This window comes from Oncorhynchus nerka, linkage group LG16 (assembly GCF_034236695.1).
Source record: "Oncorhynchus nerka isolate Pitt River linkage group LG16, Oner_Uvic_2.0, whole genome shotgun sequence".
Classification (NCBI taxonomy): domain Eukaryota; kingdom Metazoa; phylum Chordata; class Actinopteri; order Salmoniformes; family Salmonidae; genus Oncorhynchus; species Oncorhynchus nerka.
The window spans coordinates 5,582,508-5,606,522 of NC_088411.1; the positions used below are offsets into that span (position 1 = coordinate 5,582,508).

At 43.6% G+C, this 24,015-nt stretch overlaps 1 protein-coding gene across 1 annotated transcript in view; it reads left to right on the forward strand.

Annotated features, from left to right (window-relative positions):
- Positions 1-23,589, forward strand: part of LOC115127547 (calpain-15-like) — a 44,380-nt gene extending 20,791 nt beyond the window's left edge. Inside the window, 9 exon segments of the mRNA XM_029657162.2 lie at positions 3,753-3,936; positions 5,695-5,918; positions 7,658-7,783; positions 8,036-8,188; positions 13,577-13,738; positions 13,847-14,079; positions 14,459-14,622; positions 14,941-15,119; positions 17,759-23,589. Coding sequence (XP_029513022.2) covers positions 3,753-3,936; positions 5,695-5,918; positions 7,658-7,783; positions 8,036-8,188; positions 13,577-13,738; positions 13,847-14,079; positions 14,459-14,622; positions 14,941-15,119; positions 17,759-17,936 — 1,603 coding nt within the window. The 3' untranslated portion in view covers positions 17,937-23,589.
- The last annotated feature ends 426 nt before the right edge of the window (positions 23,590-24,015 follow it).

The following is a 24,015-nucleotide window of genomic DNA, read 5'->3' on the forward strand; positions in this document are numbered from 1 at the left end:
TGGTAGGATATTCATGATCGTACCTCGTCTAGTTTATTGTCCAATGATTGCACGTTGGCGAGTAATATTGACGGTAACGGCAGCTTTCCCCGTATTATGTTAATTAGATTTCCGCGGGGCAGGACCATTGTAGGCCAAGGTTTAAGAGAGAGATGGATAGATAGGGACAGAGAGAATAAACCAAGAAAGAACTGGGGAGAGAAAGAAAGAAAGTGAGAGGGGAGGGGTGAGGCGGCCAGATGTACTGATACATCACCTGACTGGGGGATTATTCAGAGGAATGTAGGTCTGGACACAGACAGTTTTCTCCATGTACTTGTTTTGGGTGTCCTTGGGCCTTGTAGTCATCCCTATACACACGCACACACACGCTTATCAAAAATAACCCTCCCCAGAGCCCCCTCCACACACCCTTTCTCTCTCACTACAGGAGGTAAACCAATTCCCATCCTGAATCACACCCCAGTCACATTTGCAGTCCACGTTACACATCCCCAGCCACGCAACCATGTCCAATCACATTTCCCCTCTCTCGCTCGCCCTTGAGTGGCCGGAGAAGCTAGAAACATGAACCGTCATTGTCCGGCGTTCCATCGCTGCGACCAAAGTAATTGGATTTAGATTTTATTATTATGTTATCTGATTTGCATTGATTTGATTTACATGGGGATGGCCCTGCTTGCACTAGCGCCGGAGCAGACTGGGGGATTGAGTTATTATTGAAAACGTCTCGTTGAGAGGATACTAGAAAATCATCCAGAACCTCTCTCGAGACAGATTCTCTATCTCGAGAACACACAAACGATTGCATGCATGCTCACACACACACACACACACACACATTCTCACACAAACATCTCAGGTCATGTGGCCAGGTGCTTGTTCAGTAAGGTGTTGAGTAAGGCCTCAAATAAATGGAGCTTTGCACTAGGAAGGAGAGATTTGCAAAGAGATTGTCAGCTTCCCCAAACCTCCATCTAGAGCAGGCAATTATTTTCCATGGAGGGCCACATTAGAATATATTTTTGCCATCGCGTGCCAGAATGATATTACAGGGTTGTGTTGACAGGACTGTGTTGACAGATATATTTACTGTAAATCGCATCCAGATATGCCACATATTTTACTTGTTTAACATGCACAGAAAGAAACCACATCCATGTTCTCCTTTTGGTAGGTATTTTCATTATTAAACATGCAATGAACTACATGGAGGGAAAAGTACACTCTGCATTCAGCACCATGGACAGAACTCTTGTTAACGGGTATGCACAAAACCACAAGAGAGAGAGCTCAACATTACATTTCAACTACTCAATCAGTGTGAGGAGTGAAGTCTCTGATGGGCATTGACAAGAGTAGTGAAGTCAGGTATGGTTTCTGATGTCGCTATGCGCAGGATTACTGAGAGGTGAGAGTCAGTAAGAGAGGATCTGTGCCTTGACTTGTTATATTTCATCACTGAAAATGTCAGTTTACACACATAGGTTGACCAAAACAGTACAAACATATTCTGAGCATGAAAATGCTGTTCATCGAGAGATGCATAGAACCTCGTCAGTGACATTGTTTTGGATAGTTCTCCAATCACTGCATCAGACTGAAGATGGATAAGCTCAAGTTGCAGGTCAGTGGGAGCGTTATCCACATTGAAGGTGAAAGGAGAGGAAACCAACAGCATTTCATTTTCTAACACTCTGAAATCCTCAAAACGATGAGAAAACTCACTGTTCAAAGCATGCAGCAGCGATGTATACTTCTCCCGCTGGTCATCTGATAGAGAACAGACCAGTAGTGTCAGAAGGTGGGTGAGATTGTTGTCATCTGATAGGGAACAGACTAGTAGTTTTGGGAAGGTAGGTGAGATCGTTGGCTTCTACTTGGCGGGTCAGGAGGAGTCATTTTCCCTTGAAGGCTTTGACAAGTCTGAACATCTGATGTGCAAAAAGGCCCTTCCCTTGTAGTTTGGAATTCAGTTCATTCATGAGGGCCATGATATCTATGTTGACGGCAAAATCAGCTAACCATTCTTTATCTTGCAGTTGAGGGAAATCCACATATTTTCCTTTCATTTGCAAAAATTCAGGAATCTCCGACTTCAGGTCCCACACCCTTTTAAGGACCTTCTCCAAACTCGGCCATGTCACGTGTGTGAGGTAGGGGAGATCTGCATGACCCGACTCTGTCTCTTCCAACAGTGAGACAAACTGTCTGTGGTTTAAAGATTTTGCTCTTATGAAGTTTACCACTTTAGTGACTGTATCCACAACATATTCAGAACATATTTACAGATCACCTCTTTTAGCTACTTGATCTTGTATCCTTTTCAAAAGGCCAATGTTTTTTCCTGTCAAGTTTGGCCACCCATCAGTGGTCACACTGGATAACTTTTCAAAACTCAGTCCCAGCTTTGCCACACAGTTATGAACCTCCTCCAATAAATCTTTCCCTGTGGTTGTGCTCTTCATTGACTGCACTGAAGCCAGCTCCTCTAATTTCAAAGTCTGGGGTTAAAGTCTGGCCTCTTAAGAATATCAACAACTGCACCGTGTCAGGTGCATCACTGCTCTCAACCAGGGCCAAGAAGAAATAGGTGAAATCCTTTACCTTGTCTTTCAACTGTTGTTCCATATTCTCTGCAATGTCCTCAACACGCAGTGTCACTGTTCATCTTGACAGGGAAACATTTTCAAACAGCTCTTTCTTGCTGGGGCAAAGTATTGCTGCAGAGTCTATTAAATATTCTTTAATGAATTCGCCCTCAGCGAATGGCTTGCTATGCTTAGCAATTTTGTGGGACAGCACATAGCTAGCTCTAGCAATTCTGTTGTTTGCTGAATGCAGTTTTGTTAAAAGTCCTTGCTGCTTTTGCAGCTGAGAAAGCAACTCTTTCGATGCACTTGCCCTCTGCTCAGAAGACATATTCCTATATTTCTGCATGCTTCGTCTGGAAGTGTCGGGACAAGTTGTAAATCTTTCAAAACAGCGATGCTCACTACGCACACAAAGCACACAGCTTTCCCTGATACCTCAATAAATGAATGTTTCGATGTCCACTCTCGCTGGAACACCCTACATTCATTGTCTACTTTCCTTTTCTTTGAAATCTTTGAAAAACAAATGTTTGCGCTATTTCTAGCTATCTACTATTTGTAACTGTGCCGTGCGTGTCAGCCTGTCAGTCACTGTCTGTCCTTGTGCTGTTCTCATTTACGTGCCTTCAAATAAATGTCCCGCAAGCGGTGGGGCGTTAAATCATTACACAAAGGCGAGTATTCATAACAAATATGTTTTTAAAAACTTTACTCTCGCAAATTCTTTATGTGATCTGAGCTCGATTCCGCGGGCCGCATTGAATCGGGTCGCTGGCGGGCCGGCCTTTGCCCAGGCCTGCTCTAGAGTCTGCTTCCTCAGAATGTTGTCTTCCGACATGCCGTTTTTCTCTGGCTGTTGTCGCCTCCACTTACAGTTGCTGTTACGTTCACCATCAGTACCACATGACTCGACCATAACAGGTCAGTGGTTCTGTCACGGAAGGTGATGTACACAAGGTATGACCAGCTTACCTCCACTACAAATATTTTTTTACAAGCTATAGAAGGAGAAATATTGGAGTTTTGGTGCAGCCGACTAGTGCTTTTTAACATAGAATCGATTTATAATAGCGGAAAAAATTATATTGCAATACTGTATAGATTTTTCCCCCCCATCACCTAGTTAATTGACTGTCTATCTTATTGCCCGCCCTGTAGGTTCCTTAGTGCGTTGGCGGTGCTGGCAGAGCGTCCAGAGCTGGTGGAGAGGGTGATGATCACCAGGGGCATCTGCCAGGAGGGGGCTTACCAGGTCAGGTTGTGTAAGGATGGTACCTGGATAACCGTCCTAGTGGACGACATGCTGCCCTGCGACGAGTATGGATACCTGCTCTTCTCCCAGGTGAGGTGGGGGGGGATACACCACACACACACACACACACACATGTGTATGGATATAGTATGCACGCAGACACACTGTATACACACACATAACTATATCTAGTCTAGCACTCACTCTCTGTCTCTCTCAAACTCGCATACACACACACAAACAAATAATCATGCAGTGAATTGTCATGCAGTGACTATAGCAACCTAATACTTTTATGGTTGAGTGAAAACATACACACACACACAGATTTTCAAACACTGTCATTAGTCATACACACGCACACTGTTATGCAGTGAATATTGCAACCTGATATTCCAACTGGTGAGTAAACACACACGCACACACTCATTCAATTCATTCCAAGGTTTTAAATATCAGCTGTGGTGGAGACAGAGGTTCTCAGAAATGTCATAGAGGAAATAAAGAGGGGAAACCCTACCTCTTCATAGAGTATCTTAAATTATCCCACGTCACCACCCTCGTAAACTAACACTCGCACTTTACTTTTTTACCCCTTACTTGCTCTGACTTTGCTGATAGTACATCATTATTTCTACAATATAGTAGCTACGCTACCGTTCAAAAGTTTGGGGTCACTAAGAAAGGTCCTTGTTTTTGAAAGAAAAGCACATTTTTCATCCATTAAAATAACATCAAGTTGATCAGAAATACAGTGTAGACATTGTTAATGTTGTAAATGACTATTGCAACTGGAAACGGCAATGGAATATCTACATAGGCGTTTTATTGCTTCTTTAATCAGTTTTATTGCTTCTTTAATCAGAACAACAGTCTTCAGCTGTGCTAATATAATTGCAAAATGGTTTTGTAATGATCAATTAGCCTTTTAAAATGATAAACTTGGATTAGCTAACACAACGCGCCATTGGAACACAGGAGTGATGGTTGCTGATAATGGGCCTCTGTGCGCCTATGTAGATATTCCATAATAAATCATCCGTTTACAGCTACAATAGTCATTTACATCATTAACAATGTCAACACTGTATTTGTGATCCATTTTATGTTATTTTAATGGACAGAAAATGGTGCTTTTCTTTCAAAAACAAGGATATTTCTTGGTGACCCCAAACTTTTGTATGACTGAGCTAGGTGGGACAACCACCTATCAATCTTAAAATGAACGCACTCTGGATAGGAGCGTCTGCTAAATGACTAAAATATAAATGTAGGGGCACTTAATTAACCACTGAAGGTCTTATTATTGTTATTGGAGTAGATCTCTATTTAATTACATTTGAACAGTTTTTCATGAACTCAATGTTTTCTTCCCTGTATGTTCATTCGTTAAACATACATTTGACCTCTCTCTCTCTCTCTCTCTCTCTCTCTCTCTCTCTCTCTCTCTCTCTCTCTCTCTCCTTCTATCCCAATACTTCCTTCTATCTATCCGTCTCTATCTCCCTCTCTCTTGCTCTCTCTGTTTCTCTCTCCCTCTATCTTCTCTCTCCTTCCGTCTATCCCCTTTCCTTCTGTTCTGTCTCTCCCTTTCTCCATCATGCACTTCCCTCTATCCCCTTCACTACTTTTCTGTCCCTCCCTTTCTCCATCATGCACTTCCCTCTGTCCCCTTCACTACCTTTCTCCCTCCCTTTCTCCACCCTCCCTCTATCACCTTCCTTTCTCCATCCTTCCTTCTTTGCCACCTATATCCCCCTGTGCCTTTTACTATCCCTATTTTCTTCTCTTTATCTTTCCTTCTTCCTTTCTCCATCCCCCTTCCCTCCCTCCTCTCTCTCTTCCTAGGCCCAGCGTAAGCAACTCTGGGTGGCCCTGATAGAGAAGGCCCTTGCCAAGCTCCACGGCTCCTACTTTGCCCTGCAGGCAGGGCGCGCCATCGAGGGCCTGGCCACGCTGACAGGGGCACCGTGCGACTCCCTCATGCTGCAGGTCAGCTCCACCAACCCCCGCGAGGAGCCCATCGACACGGACCTCATCTGGGCCAAGATGCTCAGTTCCAAGGAGGCCGGGTGAGTGGAATAGAGGAGATTTGTCTTTGGAGAAAGTCTCTGAAATGTATCATGATGTGCACAAATGGGACAAGGAAATAAGTAATTACTTGGAACTCATCATGGGGGGCTGCAGTGGCTCATGTGTCTGTGTACCCATATCCATACTCCCCCTCACGCAGAGAAAAATTATTATGTTTTAAAGCAAATTTCCTGCAATTCTACACATTTTGCAATAGGATGGAGGCAAATGTTTGATTATCAATGACACTACACATCCAAGTGTATCTGACCAAATTATGAAAGATAAGCATTGTACTGAGAGAAATTGATGATAAAAAGATTGTCAGGGCAGTTTTGTTAGATTTAGTCTGCTGGAATTTAGATTGTAGACTTAGATCGTAGTCTGCTGCTGGAAAAACGTATGTATTATGGCTTTACACCCTCTGCTATTTTGTGCATAAAGAGTTACCTGTCTAACAGAACACATGGAGTGTTTTTTAATGGAAGCCTCTCCAACATAATCCAGGTAGAATCAGGAATACCCCAGGGCAGCTGTCTAGGCCCCTTACCTTTTTCAATCTTTACTAACGACATGCCACTGGCTTTGAGTAAAGCCAGTGTGTTTAGGTGTGCAGATGACTCAACACTACACGTCAGCTTCTACAGCGACTGAAATGACTGCCATGGGTGGGAAAAAATAAGTTAGTCCTAAATATTTCCAAAACTAAAAGCATTGTATTTGGGATAAATCTTTCACTAAACCCTAAACCTCAACTAAATATTGTAATGAATAATGTGGACATTGAGCAAGTTGAGGTGACTAAACTGCTTTGTTTCAAAACATATTGATGCAACAGTAGCTATGATGGGGAGAAGTCAGTCCATAATAAAGCACTGCTCTGCCTTCTTAACAGCACTATCAACAAGGCAGGTCCTACAGGCTCTAGTTTCGTCACACCTGGACTACTGTTCAGTCGTGTGGTCATTGGCTCAGAGCAGGGCAGCACGGCTGGCCCTTAAAAGTACATGGGGAGCTAACATTAATGATATGCATGTCAATCTCTCATGGCTCAAAGTGGAAGAGAGATTGACTTCATCACTACTTGTTTTTTAAAGAAGTATTGACATGATGAATGCACCAAGCTGTCTGTTTAAACTACTAGCACATGGCTCGGACACCCATGCACCACAGAAAATGTAGGTACAGACACGCATACGCACACGACTGCTAGAACACGCATTCTATACCCACGTACTTTGTAAAATTGTTGTGTGGTGGTATTATACATTTTGTATTGTAGATATATAGTGGTGTAATAATGTTATATAATGTACTGTTTTATATTTTGTTTTATATGTAATTTATATGTAATGTAAGTGCCTTAATGTGTTTGGACCCCAGGAAGAGTAACTGCTGCCTTGGCGACAGCTAATGGATCCCTAATAAATATGAATTAAAATACAAATGGGCCCCATGCCGGTCGGTGTCTTATTGGTCCGCGTGCCTATAAAAGAGTTGCCCATCCCTGGTCTCGGTCAATAACAAATCATTCATTTGAAAAGACGTGAAGAGGCTTATTGAATGGGCCCTGATTAAGCTTACTCCTTGACTAACAAGCATGTTCAATGGAGAATACTTTTTTAGTCCAAGAGTAGGCTTATATCTGGGTCCACTTTGGCCCCAAGTTTAAGGTGATGGAAATGGACTCTAACTTATTCTGATGCGTCTCTATCTATGTCGTGTGTGTGGTGGGTAGGTTTCTGATGGGGGCATCATGCGGAGGAGGGAACATGAAGGTGGATGATGTGGTGTATGAGTCGTTGGGCCTCCGCCCTCGCCATGCCTACTCTATCCTGGACGTACGGGACGTGCAGAGCTACAGGTGAGAGCTGATTGGGTTATTAGTGGGACAGGGTGTGGCTAATTGGTCACAAGTGATAAGGGGGTGGGGCAAATATGTTATTGTTGAAAAGGGCCATGTATCTTTCTTTTTCTGAAATCCCGTCATTGTTATCCTTTTAGGTCTTTACCACGGTTAGTTGTAAGAACCCTTTCAAACCCTGATATGAGTCCTTCCCAATTGCATTCATGTTAATTGCTTCAGCTAATGACATGCTCTCTCTCTCCCTCTCAGACTTCTGCGGTTGAGGAACCCATGGGGTCGCTTCTCGTGGAACGGCAGCTGGTCAGACGAGTGGCCTGATTGGCCGCAGCTCCTCCGCCACGAACTCATGGCCCACGGCAGCAGCGAGGGCGTCTTCTGGATGGAGTATGGAGACTTCATCAAGTAGGTCCCGTCTTAATGTGCCAATCACCTAAGGACCTAGGACAAGGTCAAGGATGGGTGACTACGATGTTGGAGACCCATTGGGTGTGCTCTCACTAAAACCAACAAGTGCCATTAACAAGAGTCAATTAGATGGTATTTCAGGTAATGGACTAATTGGTAGTTAATTAGCTGACTCAGCAGATAATCATTTGTGTGTAAGACTTAAACTGAGAGGCACTGACCTCTGCTAGCTTGTTGAGTAGCATGAGTTAAGCTTAGTGCCTGGTAGTCCAATAAGTGAATGCTAGGCTGTGAATCAGACTCTGAGAGTGCATTGCAACAAGGATGCACCTCCCTTCCTGACTGTCAGCTTGTTTTCCTTTGTCAATTAAGTGAACGTTGCAATGTAGGGTACAAGGCCCAATGCTCTGTGCAGTCTGTCTGTCTGCCTGTCTTTGTTAAATTCATCTTCTCCGTCAATTAAATGAGCAATGGAATCTAGAGTCTGTCTGCCTATATACTGTATCTGAAAGAAGAGAGAGAGAACCCAGTAACTCTGCTCAGCATCCAGCAAGGTAAACAGTACTTGACAGACAAATAAATGGTAGACAAGCAAAGTGAAGTCCTCGCAGCATTTAACTCAATGAGTCCCACCTGGCGCAATTTGGACTTCTAACCCCTTTTAAACACGTTGTACCATTGGATTCATCTTTGTCTTCTGCATACGTTGGTACCAACCATTCATCTGTGTGATTAACGGGAGCTGAGGTAGATTGTGTTTGTGTTTGTGAGACGAGGGCGGATCCCAAAGGGCCCCAGGCTGGGTCTTTTTACAAAAAAGTCTGTAGAGTCCGAATAATTTCAGCTAGAAACTATTACAAGCCATATATGAAAAGCTGAGACTCTCACGAACACGCACATGTAACATGATGCTCACAAGCTACACAAAAGTAATTTGAAGGTAAAGGGTTCTTCAACATCGAAGATAATAGGAAATCCAGGGACATCAAATCAAATGTTATTGGTAACATGCACATATTTAGCAGATGTTATTGTGGGTGTAGCGAAATGCTTGTGTTCCTAGCTCCATAGACTCTATAATACTGTAATAAACACACATAGTTTCTGTCACAAACACAACTCTGCACAGTTGTCACTGACTAGTTGGATATTCATTTCCCACTGAGCAAACAGTTTCTGTACTTACAACATTCATATAAAATTCATTTTTTATCAGGGATTTGCTTTGTCAATAAAACTCATCAATGCAACGGTTCATGTCAAATTGTTTTGTGTTTTACTTGGCCCTGGTCATGAAAAGAAAATGATAAAACATTTAATTGTCAGGCTAAATATACAGTTGAAGTCAGAGGTTTACATACACCTTAGCCAAATATATTTAAACTCAGTTTTTCACAATTCCTGACATTTAATCCAAGTAAGAATTCCCTATATTAGGTCAGTTAGGATTACCACTTTATTTTAAGAATGTGAAATGTCAGAATAATAGTAGAGAGAATGATTTATTTCATCTCATTCCCAGTTGGTCAGAAGTCTACATACACTCAATTATTATTTGGTAGCATTGCCTTTAAATTTTTTAACTTGCGTCAAACGTTCCGGGTAGCCTTCCACAAGCTTCCCACAATAAGTTGGGCAAATTCTGGCCTATTCCTCCTGACAGAGCTGGTGTAACTGAGTCAGGTTTGTAGGCCTCCTTGCCCGCACACACTTTTTCAGTGCTGCCCACACATTTTCTATAGGACTGAAGTCAGGGCTTTGTGATGGCCACTCCAATAGCTTGACTTTGTTGTCCTTAAGCCATTTTGCCACATGTTTGGAAGAATGCTTGGGGTCATTGTCCATTTGGAAGACCCATTTGCGACCAAGCTTTAACTTCCTGACTGATCTCTTGTGCTGTTGCTTCAATATATCCACCTTATTTTCCTCCCTCATGATGCCATCTATTTTGTGAAGTGGACCAGACCCTCCTGCAGCAAAGCACCCCCACAACATGATGCTGCCACCCCTTTGCTTCACGGTTGGGATGGTGTTGTTTGGCTTGCAAGCCTCTCCCCTTTTCCTCCAAACATAACAATGGTCATTATGGTCGAATAGTTCTATTATTGTTTCATCAGACCAGATGACATTCCTCCAAGATGTACGATCTTTGTCCCCATGTGGAATTACAAACCGTAGTCTGGCTTTTTATTGGCGGTTTTGGAGCAGTGGCTTCTTCCTTGCTGAGCGTCCTTCCAGGCTATGTCGATATAGGACTCGTTTTACTGTGGATATAGATACTTTTGTACGTGTTTCCTCCAGCATCTTCACAAGGTCCTTTGTTGTTGTTCTGGGATTGATTTGCATTTTTTGCACCAAGTTACGTTCATCTCCAGGAGACCGAATGTGTCTCCTTCCTGAGCGGTATGACGGCTGCGTGGTCCCATGGTGTTTATACTTGCGTACTATTGTTTGTACAGATGATTGTGGTACCTTAACCTCTAGCGACGAGCAATCCCGTATCCGGGAGCGTAATCATAGCCTCAAGCGCATTACCATAACGCAACATTTCCTATTCATGAAAATCGCAAATAAAAAATATTCAAAAAATATATAAATATATTCAAACACAAGCTTAGCCTTTTGTTAACAACACTGTCATCTCAGATTTTCAAAATATGCATTACGGCCAACGCTAGACAAGCATTTGTGTAAGTTTAGCATGGCATAATGCTATGCTAGGCTGTGCTGGCAGCAGGCAACATTTTCACAAAAATAAGAAAAGCAACCAAATTAAATAATTTACCTTTGAAGAACTTCAGATGCTTTCACTCAGGAGACTCCCAGTTAGATAGCAAATGTTCCTTTTTTCCAAAAAATTATATTTTTGTAGGCGAAAAACATCACGTTTGTTCATCCTGCTTGGCTGAGAAATCGACAGAAAAATACTTAAACTATAACGCATTAGAATAATATATTCAAACACAAGCTTAGCCTTTTGTTAACAACGCTGTCATCTCAGATTTTCAAAATATGCTTTTCAACCAAAGCTACACAAGCATTTGTGTAAGAGTATTGATAGCCTAGCATAGCATTAAGCCTAGCATTCAGCAGGCAACATTTTCACAAAAACAAGAAAAGCATTCAAATAAAATCATTTACCTTTGAAGAACTTCGGATGATTTCAATGACGAGACTCTCAGTTAGATAGCAAATGTTTTCCAAAAAGATGATTTGTGTTGGCGAAATAGCTCCGTTTTGTTCATCACGTTTGGCTAAGAAAAAGATCGGAAAATGCAGTCACTACAACGCCAAACTTTTTTTCAAATTAGCTCCATAATATCGACAGAAACATGGCAAACGTTGTTTAGAATCAATCCTCAAGGTGTTTTTCACATATCTATTCGATAATATATCAGTCGTGACAGTTGGTTTCTCATCAGAAGCAAACAGATAAATACTGCAGCTGGAGATTTCGCAATAATTGCAACGGAGGACACCAAGCGACCACCTGGTAGATGTAGTCTCTTATGGTCAATCTTCCAATGATATGCCTACAAATACGTCACAATGCTGTCGACACCTTTGGGAAGCGACAGAAAGCCTAAGCTCATTCGTGGCCCATTCACAGCCATATAAGGAGTCATTGGCATGAGGCGGTTTCAAAAAATGCGGCACTTCCTGATTGGTTTTTATCTGGGTTTCGCCTGTAACATCAGTTCTCTGGCACTCACAGACAATATCTTTGCAGTTTTGGAAACGTCCGAGTGTTTTCTTTCCAAAGCTGTCAATTATATGCATAGTCGAGCATCTTTTCGTGACAAAATATCTTGTTTAAAACGGGAACGTTTTTCATCCAAAAATTAAAATAACTTCTTGGATATAGGGGGCGCTAAGGCATTTGGAAATTGCTCCCAAGGATGAACCAGACTTGTGGAGGTCTACAATTTTTTTCTGAGGTCTTGGCTGATTTCTTTTGATTTCCCCATGATGTCAAGCAAAGAGGCACTGCGTTTGAAGCTAGGCCTTGAAATACATCCACAAGTACACCTCCAATTTACTCAAATTATATCAATTAGCCTATCAGAAGCTTCTAAAGCCATGACATCATTTTCTGGAATTTTCCAAGCTGTTTAAATCCACAGTCAATTTAGTGTATGTAAACTTTTGACCCTTGCGCTTCCTTTCAGCTTTGAAACCAGAGAGAGGGATAGACACACACCACCACCCCTCGTCTTACCAGACGTAGCTGTTTTGTCCTGCCGATGCACGGAAATCCAGCCAACTGTATATTATCCGTGTCGTCGTTCAGCCACAACTCAGTGAAACATAAGATACTACAGTTTTTAATGTCAGGTTGGTAGGATAGTCTCGAACAGAGATCGCCCAGTTTATTCTCCAGTGAAATCACGTTTGCCAATAGACGGATGGTAGACTCGGGTTACCCACGCGCTGATGAATTCTCACAAGGGACCCGGATCTACGCCCACTCTACCTCCGACTTTTCTTCATGCGAGTGACGGGGATTTGAGCCTGGTCCGGGAGAAACAGTATATCCTTTGCATCAGACTCATATTTGTCTCGGTTCTGAAATCTAGAAGCTATTTTGAGTCATAAGACACGGTAGCAGCAACATTATGTGCAAACTAAGTTACAAACAAAGCGGGGGGAAAACACAAAATAGCACAATTGGTTAGGAGCCAGCGAAACGTCAGCCATCCCCTCTGGCGCCGTTAACAACAGAACAATTGGTTAGGAGCCAGCAAAACGTCAGCCATCCCCTCTGGCGCCGTTAACAACAGAACAATTGGTTAGGAGCCAGCGAAACGTCAGCCATCCCCTCTGGCGCCGTTAACAACAGAACAATTGGTTAGGAGCCAGCAAAACGTCAGCCATCCCCTCTGGCGCCGTTAACAACAGCACAATTGGTTAGGAGCCAGCGAAACGTCAGCCATCCCCTCTGGCGCCGTTAACAACAGCACAATTGGTTAGGAGCCAGCAAAACGTCAGCCATCCCCTCTGGCGCCGTTAACAACAGCGCAATTGGTTAGGAGCCAGCGAAACGTCAGCCATCCCCTCTGGCGCCGTTAACATCAGCACAATTGGTTAGGAGCCAGCGAAACGTCAGCCATCCCCTCTGGCGCCGTTAACAACAGCACAATTGGTTAGGAGCCAGCAAAACGTCAGCCATCCCCTCTGGCACCGTTAACAACAGCACAATTGGTTTAGGAGCCAACAAAACGTCAGCCATCCCCTCTGGCGCCGTTAACAACAGTACAATTGGCTTTGAGCGACGAGTGTGTGCATAAGGTCGTAAGATCACGTCCTGGTCAGGATTGAACTGACTCTGTTACACAGTTAGAGATTCTAATCCTGTCTAACAGTGTATTTTCTTGTTTCCCACAGGTACTTTGACTCAGTTGACATCTGTAAGATCCATTCGGATTGGCAGGAGGTGCGGTTGCAGGGCTGTTTCCCCAGCAGAGCCTTTGGTCCTGTTACGGTCACTGCCCTGACCGTGCTGGAGAGGACCGCGCTGGAGTTCGCCCTCTTCCAGGAGGGCAGCAGGTACTCTCGCTCGCTCTTTCTCAACTCTCTCTTTCTCAACAGGCACCTGTTTGGAATGAAAAATACATATTTTAAACTTCTGAATTTCTACTTCCCTCCATCCTCTAGGCGGTCGGACACAGCAGACAGCCACCTGTTGGACCTGTGTATCATGGTGTTCAGAGCATCGTTTGGCAGTGGTAACAAGTTGACCCTGGGCCGGCTGCTGGCCCACAGCAAGCGCGCCGTTAAGAAGTTTGTGGGCTGTGAAGTGATGCTGGAGCCGGGCGAGTACGCCATGGTGTGCTGCGCCTTTAACCACTGGCAGATGCATATCAGCGGAGTGGGGCTGCCCACACCAGGTGCACACACACATACATACAGTATTGCCCTCTACAGATTAGCATGAATGGATGGTGGAGGAGTACTGCTCACACAAGCTAACGCACACACACGCGCAAGTTTGTGTTCTCGTATACATTTCCATTTTCACATACACAAACATTGACACACACATATTCAAAAACAACATAGACGTTCCGAACCGGTAAAGCATTCAATAGGGAGAATATGCCCATGGACTGATTCATCTATCATAGACTCCCAAGGACCATGTCATAAACTAGCTATGTTGTCCATTCCATAAGTACTAACACCTGTAGTTAACCTGCTAGCTTGTGGATTGAACCTAAGCCAATCACAATGGAAACTGGAATGGAATCTTCTCTTGTCTTCTTTTAGTGTCGAGCCCCACGAGTGCACGGCGTCCCACCCAAGACTTCCCAGGGTACATTCTGGCCATCTACAGCTCCCGTCAGGTGATGGTGGAGCAGGTGGAGGCTACCGCTACCACGCTGGCCGACGCCATCATCCTACTGACCGAGAACAAGGGAGAGAGACACGAGGTGAGGAGGGAGTAGCATACACCACGTACACTTACTCTGTAACAGACACACACTCTCACTCGCACAGCGACGGCAAAGAGCATTTCACTACTGGAGACGAAACACATCCAGTTATAGAAATCAGAAACTGGCATTACCTAAACATAATAGGAGGATTGAATAGAGAGAGACTGTGTCACAGGCATATGTGTAACTCCAATGGAATCTTATGCATGTACTATTTACAATGTATTTGTGTCCGTCTGTTTGTTACTGTCTGTATCTTTGTTTCTGTCTGTCTGTGTTTTTGTGTGTGTGTCTGTCTCTCTGTCTCTGCAGGGTCGCGAGGGCATGACATGCTACTACCTGACCCACGGCTGGGCGGGACTGATCGTGGTGGTGGAGAACCGCCACCCCAAGTACTACCTCCACGTGTCATGTGACTGTACAGACAGCTTCAATGTAGTGTCCACCCGCGGCAGCCTCAAGACCATCGACAGTGTACCGCCTCTACACAGGTACTACTGTACACCAAACAGTACATTGTTTATATAGGCATTTTTAGAATGTAAGCTTACACAGGTCCTAATAGGCAGAGGTGGGACCAAGTCACAAGGTCCAAGTCTCAAGTCACAAGGTCCAAGTCTCAAGTTACACGGTCCAAGTCTCAAGTCACAAGTCTCAAGTCGAGTCCCAAGCACAACCGGTCGAGTCTCAAGTCACAAGGTCCAAGTCTCAAGTCGAGTCTCAAGTCAAGTCCAAGTCGTGCATTCTAAGGTCGAGTCGAGTCACAAGTTTTTTCAAGTCAAGTTAAAAAACTATAGGCTAGAGGAAATTACCTATTCAACTACAACTCTTTGTCTATGTATTGAGGCTACCAGACAGCCCTTTTCATTATTTTGTCTACAACACATTTTGATTATATAATAATACATTTTAACAACAAATCCCAAAGTAAGTAAATTATCGTTTTCAAGCAATTTTGACCTACCAAAAGATCAGTACGCCTGGGTTAGGGTTAGGGTTTTGCCCCATTGCTGGTGAACCAGCAAAGTAAACGGTTCATATTCTTGACCACCAAACAGTTTTTGGAGCTGCATATTCATTTATGGTAATCCTCTCTCCCTACAATTTGATATTTGTTCTAAATCTGATCCTATAGCTGTACAACAAATCTGCAATCTGGTCACTAGCTCAGTGGTTTTCAAGCTTTCTGACCCGCAACCCCCAAAAAGGAGTGGTTCAAAGCTTGCGACCCCCGCACATGTACACAGGGTGAGCACGCGCATGCAATCGCTGCCCAAATGTAACAGCCATAAACGGTAAAGCATTTTCAAAATGCAAGATACAGAAAAAATAAACAGCGTTTTAGACCTGGATTTTGAGCTGAAAGTCATTCATGTTAGCAGTCAATATCAACTAGGAATATTATGTCACATTGTCACTTTGGAGTTCAGAGCTAGCAGGATCATATGGCCTACCTGTGGGCCGATGCAGCGGAGCTAGCAGGATCATATGGCCTACCTGTGGGCCGATGCAGCGGAGCTAGCAGGATCATATGGCCTACCTGTGGGCCGATGCAGCGGTGGTTGCAGGATCATATGGCCTACCTGTGGGCCTATGCAGCGGAGGTAGCAGGATCATATTGCCTACCTGTGGGCCGATGCAGCAGAGCTAGCAGGATCATATGGCCTACTTGTGGGCCGATGCAGCGGAGGTAGCAGGATCATATTGCCTACCTGTGGGCCGATGCAGCAGAGCTAGCATTATCATATGGCCTACTTGTGGGCCGATGCAGCAGAGCTAGCAGGATCATATGGCCTACCTGTGGGCCTATGCAGCGGAGGTTGCAGGATCATATGGCCTACCTGTGGGCCTATGCAGTGGAGGTTGCAGGATCATATGGCCTACCTGTGGGCCGATACAGCGGAGGTTGCAGGATCATATGGCCTACCTGTGGGCCGATGCAGCGGAGCTAGCAGGATCATATGGCCTACCTGTGGGCCTATGCAGTGGAGGTTGCAGGATCATATGGCCTACCTGTGGGCCGATGCAGCGGAGGTTGCAGGATCGGATGGAAAACATGATCTGTAGCCTTTTTCCTCCTCACAAATAATATAATGTATTCGCCAGATTGTTACATGTTCATCCCATAAGTATTGAAGGTTGTTACAGCCATCTTTAGACATATAGCCAGTACCACCACTGAAGTATATCATTTTAACTCACCTAAACTAGGCCTCTCTGAAATATGAAAAGGATCAATGAAATCGGAAGCGGCCCCTGAACATGCGTGCACCAGTTTTCGTACAAAAGTTGGCATTTATTAAAAAACGAACTTGACGTGAGAATGTGCTTATCCTCCCGCAAATTTTAGACCATGTGTACACACAGTTTCTAGTGGTTGAAGTATTGCATTGCAAGAAGGCAAAAAAAGTGTAATTGTGTAAATGGGGAATATATGATGACACTCTTATTCATAACAAAAGAACAGGTAGGCCAAGCTGAATTACAAGATTCAATCATTTGTCATTATTGAGAAAAGCAAATCGATTTATCTTTGCATTCTAAAATAATTTGAAATATCCATATATTTCCTACTATTTGTTTTCATTTCCATGATCATTGCAGGTTAAAATCCTCACCTTTTCGGACTGTGATGGTTTCATACGCTACTCGCAAAATAGCCTATAGGCCTACAACAAGTTAGAATAGGTTACCATTCGTCCCATCTCCCATTCGTCCCACTTCACAGTAATAAATAGATAGCCTATAGGCCTACAACAGGTTAGGATAGGTTACCATTCGTCCCATCTCCCATTCATCCCACTACACAGTAGTAAATAGATAGCCTATAGGCCTACAACAGGTTAGGATAGGTTACCATTCATCCCACTTCACACTAGTAAATAGATAGCATATAGGCCTACAACAAAGAACTGGACCTCCTAAATATGAGTAGGCTATAGTTTTCTACATTGCCTAGAAATACATATTTATAATCCATACTTATATACCACCTCACTGTTCACGGAATGATTACAGTTTTCTGTATGTTCTCTCCCGGTCATATTCTCCACTATTCATATACCTCGTCTTTCTGTTGAAGACGGTCATGTTTCCTGACAGTGTTTCCTGACTGTGTCTCCCCCTGCAGGCAGGTGCTGGTAGTGCTATCCCAGTTGGAGGGCAACGCAGGCTTCTCCATCACCCACCGGCTGGCCCACCGCAAGGCCGCTCAGGCCTCCCTAGGGGACTGGACCCCCACCAAGGCCACGCACAGCCCCCAGCTCACCCCCGACATTGACGGGCTGCACCGGCCACGGCCCCTATGACCACGGCCCCCCCCCTCTCACACACACATACACAAGCTAATGACACACGCGTACGTGAACACACATGTGCGAAAAGAGGGGGCTGTATCAAGCTGGAATACACACAAAACATTTGGAGAGAGGGGGTAATTGTGGAGGCATGCGTGGGGAGGATGGCTGGACAGAGTACATGTGGTTTTCCTCCTCCACCTTTTCCTCTAATTCCTCGATCCCTGAAGGATGAGGACTCAACCCTGCCAAACGCACCTGGATCCAGTTGGGAATTAGGAGAAGAGGGTGGATTGATGTGCCTTTTTGGATGTGGTGGGGGATGAGGGACACCTCCCAGGTTAAATCAGCATTTCTGGGTGACTAGAGGGGTCCTGAGCCTGAGATCCTCCAACCAACAATGAAGAATTATATATCTAGCCTTGTCAACTACAACGCTGTACTGTATGTCTGACTATGGACCAGTTACAACTGAAGTCGGAAGTTTACATACACCTTAGCCAAATACATTTAAACTCAGTTTTTCAGAATTCCTGACATTTAATCCTAGTAAAAATTCCCTGTCTTAGGTCAGTTAGGATCACCACTTTATTTTAAGAATGTGAAATGTCAGAATGATAGTAGAGAGAATGATTTATTTCAGCTTTTATTTCAAATTCCCAGTGGGTCAGAAGTTTACATACATTCAATTAGTATTTGGTAGCATTGCCTTTAAATTGTTTATCTTGGGTCAAATGTTTTGTGTAGCATTCCACGAGCTTCCCATAATAAGTTGACAGAAATGGTGTAACTGAGTCAGGTTTGTAGGCCTCCTTGCTCGCACACGCTTTTTCAGTTCTGCCCTTAAATTTTTTATAGGATTGAGGTCAGGGCTTTGTGATGGCCACTCCAATAGCTTGACTTTGTTGTCCTTAAGCCATTTTGCCACAACTTTGGAAGTATGTTTGGGGTCATTGTCCATTTGGAAGACCCATTTGCGACCAAGCTTTAACTTCCTGACTGATGTCTTGAGATGTTGCTTCAATATATCCACATAATTTCCCTTCCTCATGACACCATCTATTTTGTGAAGTGCACCACTCCCTCCTGCAGCAAATCACCCCCACAACATGATGCTGCAACCCCCTTGCTTCACACATTTGGGATGGTGTTCTTCGGCTTGCAAGACTCCCCCTTTTTCCTCCAAACATAACGATGGTCATTATGGCCAAACAGTTCTATTTTTGTTTCATCAGACCAGAGGACATTTTTCCTAAAAGTTGCAAACCGTAGTGTGGCTTTTTTATGGCGGTTTTGGAGCAGTGGCTTCTTCCTTGCTGAGCGTCCTTCCAGGCTATGTCGATATAGGACTCATGTTACTGTGGATATAGATACTTTTGTACCTGTTTCCTCCAGCATCTTCACAAGGTCCTTTGCTGTTGTTCAGGGATTGATTTGCCCTTTTCGCACCAAAGTACGTTCATCTCTAGGAGACAGAACACGTCTCCTTCCTGAGCGGTATGACGGCTGCGTGGTCCCATAGTGTTTATACTTGCATACTATAGTTTGTACAGATGAATGTGGTACATTCAAGCATTTGGAAATTGCTCGCAAGGATGAACCAGACTTGTGGAGGTCTACAAATTTTTTTCGGAGGTCTTGGCTGATTTCTTTTGATTTTCCCATGATGTCAAGCAAAGAGGCACTGAGTTTGAAGGTAGGCCTTGAAATACATCCACAGGTACACTTCCAATTGACTCAAATGATATCAATTAGCCTATCAGAAGCTTCTAAAGCCATGACAATTTTCTGGAATTTTCTAAGCTGTTTAAAGGCACAGTCAACTTAGTGTATGTAAACTTCTGACCCACTGGAATTGTGATACAGTGAATTATAAGTGAAATAATCTGTCTGTTAACAATTGATGGAAAAATTGCTTGTGTCATGCACAAAGTAGATGTCCTAACCGACTTGCCAAAACTATAGTTTGTTATCAAGAGTGTTTGTGGAGTGGTTGAAAAACAAGTTTTAATGACTCCAACCTAAGTGTATCTATACTTCTGACTTCAACTGTATATTACACAGACAGATGCCAGAACTGCGCCTGTTCCTTCCCTAACCCCCCAACAGATGTAAATGAATGCCCAGGAACCCCACATCTCAAGGGTTAAAGGTCATTCAGAGGTCAGGGTGGAGTGCTGTAACTACTGAGCCACCTTGGGGCTGTTCCCCCACTGAGCCAATCCACTACGTGACCTGACCACCTGAAACCCACTGTTCTTGGTCTATGGACCCAACTCACCTTACTCAAGGTAGAAGTTGCCTTGAGCTGTTCTAGGATCAGCTTCCCCTCCTTATAGCCTAACCTTTATTATTGGCGGAAGAACTGCAAAAATGTACCTTAGATCAACATCTCGGCCTAGTGGAAACGTTGTCCTACACCCAATAGGCTCTGCTGTGTGAGGTTTGGTTTGGGATGGAAGGAAGGAGGGAGGGAGGGAGAGGGTACAATTATGATCCTCTATTCTACACTCTGGAACTACGTGAGCCAAACCCGACTACCAATTTTACCACAATCATTTACTATTTTTAGAAGCCATGTTGTCGTTGCCAGTCTAATTTTTATTTTTGCCAGCATTCTTTGTTCTGTATTTTGTATGTGTCCTTGAATCGTTTAACAAGCCATCTCGTGTCCCATCCTGTCTGTTTGACGGTCATCTGTCCAAGCCCTCCCCAGTTTCTCTGCTGTTGAAATGCTGTGTTATTATTTCTCAAACGCAAAGCAACTCCTATCCACTTCATATGAACGCTGGACTTTGATTTGACATGTTACAGAATCATTGGGTTTCATATACAGTTTTCCACATACAGTTAGTTGTACAGTACATATAGCATAGCTGGAATCTTCAAGTTGTTGGACCTCGCTATTTTAACTCGACATTCTGTCGTTCGTTATCCATGCTATCCGTCGCTCCGGATGAGGCGACAGGTTTGGGACGGTAGCTGCTTTTCATCCATAGCTGTTAGTTTTGGGTACGGGGGAAGAGAGGTAGAGAAAGAGCGTATGGTACAGATCAGCAAATTGAGTCTATCTGGGTGTCGTGAAAAATAGGAAATGTAACCTCTTAGCCTCTATTTTCTCTCTTTCTTCCTTGTCTTACTTTCTCCCTCAGTTAAGCAGTCAATGTCGAAGGAGGCAAGATCATTTTTCCAATCGCCTGCTCTGTCTCCCTGAGGTTGATTGACTTTGCACATTCAGTCAGCCTGCTCACTATTTGGTACATGTATATCAAGGCTTGCTCCAGCATTAATATCAACTCTTCAGATACACAAAGTTAAAGTCCTGTTGGGAAAATACAACTGTGGAGGTCAATGGATCATTGTCATATTAAAGTCTCCATTGTAGGTCTTCCTGAATTGTTAGTAGTCTCCAGTTTAAGGAGAAGTCATACTAACATACATACATAATTATTAGGCATCAGATGGAAGAAAATGTGACGGGGAGGGACTACCTGGATAATAAGGAATGATCATTTCCGTTTTTCATTGCCCGTTCTAATGAACCGGATCTTGAAGAGGAAGTGAGTTTGTTTTAGCGTTGGAGGAGTTGTTTGAGCATTCAGTTAGGTTGGTGCGTCAACCTCCGAAAACAGAGCATCTGCACTGCTGTCCCTAAGGGACGCCCCAACACATTAGAGAACAAATGTAGCTTTTTAATAAGAAATTAGATGTTTTATTGGACATGCACACACACACACACAGACGCAAGCACAGACGCACACACTCTCTCTCTCACACACACACACACATACACTGAAGAGGCCCCTGCAATATGGTGATGCAATGGCGGAATGTAGTGTTTTCTTCCCTCTCCGGCAATCTTGGTGCGCTGTGTGCCATAATGCACAGGGAGCCGTGAGACTATGTGAAGTCACAACTATTATTCATGTTTTACGCCGTAGTCGTCAGACTTCTAGCCTGTTTGAAACTGTACAGTGTTCTGGCTGGTTTAACCAGGCTATCAGACTTTTAGCCTGTTTGACACTGTACAGTGTTCAGTCTGGTTTAACCAGGCTATCAGACTTCTAGCCTGTTTGACACTGTACAGTGTTCAGTCTGGTTTAACCAGGCTATCAGACTTCTAGCCTGTTTGACACTGTACAGTGTTCAGTCTGGTTTAACCAGGCTATCAGACTTCTAGCCTGTTTGACACTGTACAGTGTTCAGTCTGGTTTAACCAGGCTATCAGACTTCTAGCCTGTTTGACACTGTACAGTCTTCAGTCTGGTTTAACCAGGCTATTGGACTTCTAGCCTGTTTGACACTGTACAGTGTTCAGTCTGGTTTAACCAGGCTATCAGACTTCTAGCCTGTTTGACACTGTACAGTGTTCAGTCTGGTTTAACCAGACTATCAGACTTCACAACACAAATCCCAATTTTGAAGCTGAAACAATTCACTTGTTCCTTCTCCTGCCAGAGGTTGAAAGAGGAGACATTCTTAAACACGGGGGGGGGTTCTAGAAATGTTGCATGTGTTCTAATGTAGTGTCTCAGGAAATAATGGAATTATGGAATAAGATCTTGAGCTGACCAAGTCTGCACGATGACTTAATAATATGGCTTTTTGACACCAGTCATGGCAAGTAAATAGCCTGACAATGTCATCATGATACATGCTGTCTCGTGCAAACTACTTCTAACTTGTTGCATAGCCAACTAGTTGCCTAAATAGCATACCCATGACAGTGTCAGTACTTTAGGCATTATGACCATAGTATAGTTCAAGTAGTCCACTGTTTTAGTCCAATTCTAACATGTACCAGAACACTTTCAGGATAATGTTGGTTCGCTCTCTGTGATTTCAGCCGTGTCGATTTCCATTCTCTGTGTTCATTTATTATAGTAAAAAAGATTTGATCAAAGCACAAGAGAACCTGCTGTATCGCAAATGTAAAACGTGTCCAAGTAAGACGGGATACATACTGGACATGTATGAGTGTGTAATCTGTGGATATGATGAGTCCGGCGATTGTGAACATCCATTGATTGATAGGTGACAGAAAAATGAATGTTTTTATATATTTTAGCCGAGCGGGACTGGCTTTTGTCAGACACTGAAACCTGCACTGAGAAATACATGAAATCAAAGGCACCTCAAATGTCAGTGTCATGAGGCTCTGTGACTTCACTTTGCATGTTGTGTGCTTACATGTTTTTGTTGTTGATAAATGTCTTTCTTGTTCATGTTCTCTCGCTGTCTCTGTGTTGTTCCATTGGATCATTCACCTCGTGTTGAGTTGTGGTGGTTAGTGACTCTTCCTTGCAGAAGAGGCCCTGGTGTTTTCTATAGACTATGGCCAGTGGTGTGGACTATGTGGAAATCTCGACCCTTTGACTATTCACAGTCTCTGTCTATCTATCTGGTTCTTTCTTTGTAAACTGTACAGACTCCAACGCTATAATCCACACCAACTGATACAGTGAACCAACTGTTTTAATCCAACATATTGCTGTAACAAAAATGGAACTCTTCTTATTTGGGCAGGAATGTTATATACTGTATAGAGTATTTTATTGATTTTGAGGAGAAAATCTATATCTAAAAAAATCTAAATAAACGATGTATGTTTTTCATCTCAGGTTCCGATGGGCCAAATAAATAAAAACTATTTTAAAAAATACAACTGTTAGTTTCTTAATGTCCTGTACTTGTGTATCAGCTTTCTCTTCTACCTACTCTACTGTTCAGTCAGAGAGTACAGGTAGTCAAAATGTCTGCATGCATTGTAAATGTGGCTGCAGTATGTTTATAGCATACAACCACATGTCAATATTATTCTCTGTTTTCACTGGCCACAGTTCGAAGATATGTGCACTTTGCTCTTCAGAATCGGTTACTCTTCTTCCTTTGTCCACCAGAAAGCCCTTCAGCATGTGAGGCTGGGGCAGAGGAATGTGCCTTGATAACCATGAACATGAGGTCATATGTCACCCAGAACCCCTTCCCAAACCACTTAACCCCCTAACAACCCTCTTACTGTCTACACCCTCCCAACCTCTGCCCCTGTTTATCACTGAACCTCAAAGCTCAGGCTTCAGCGCTTCGCCTT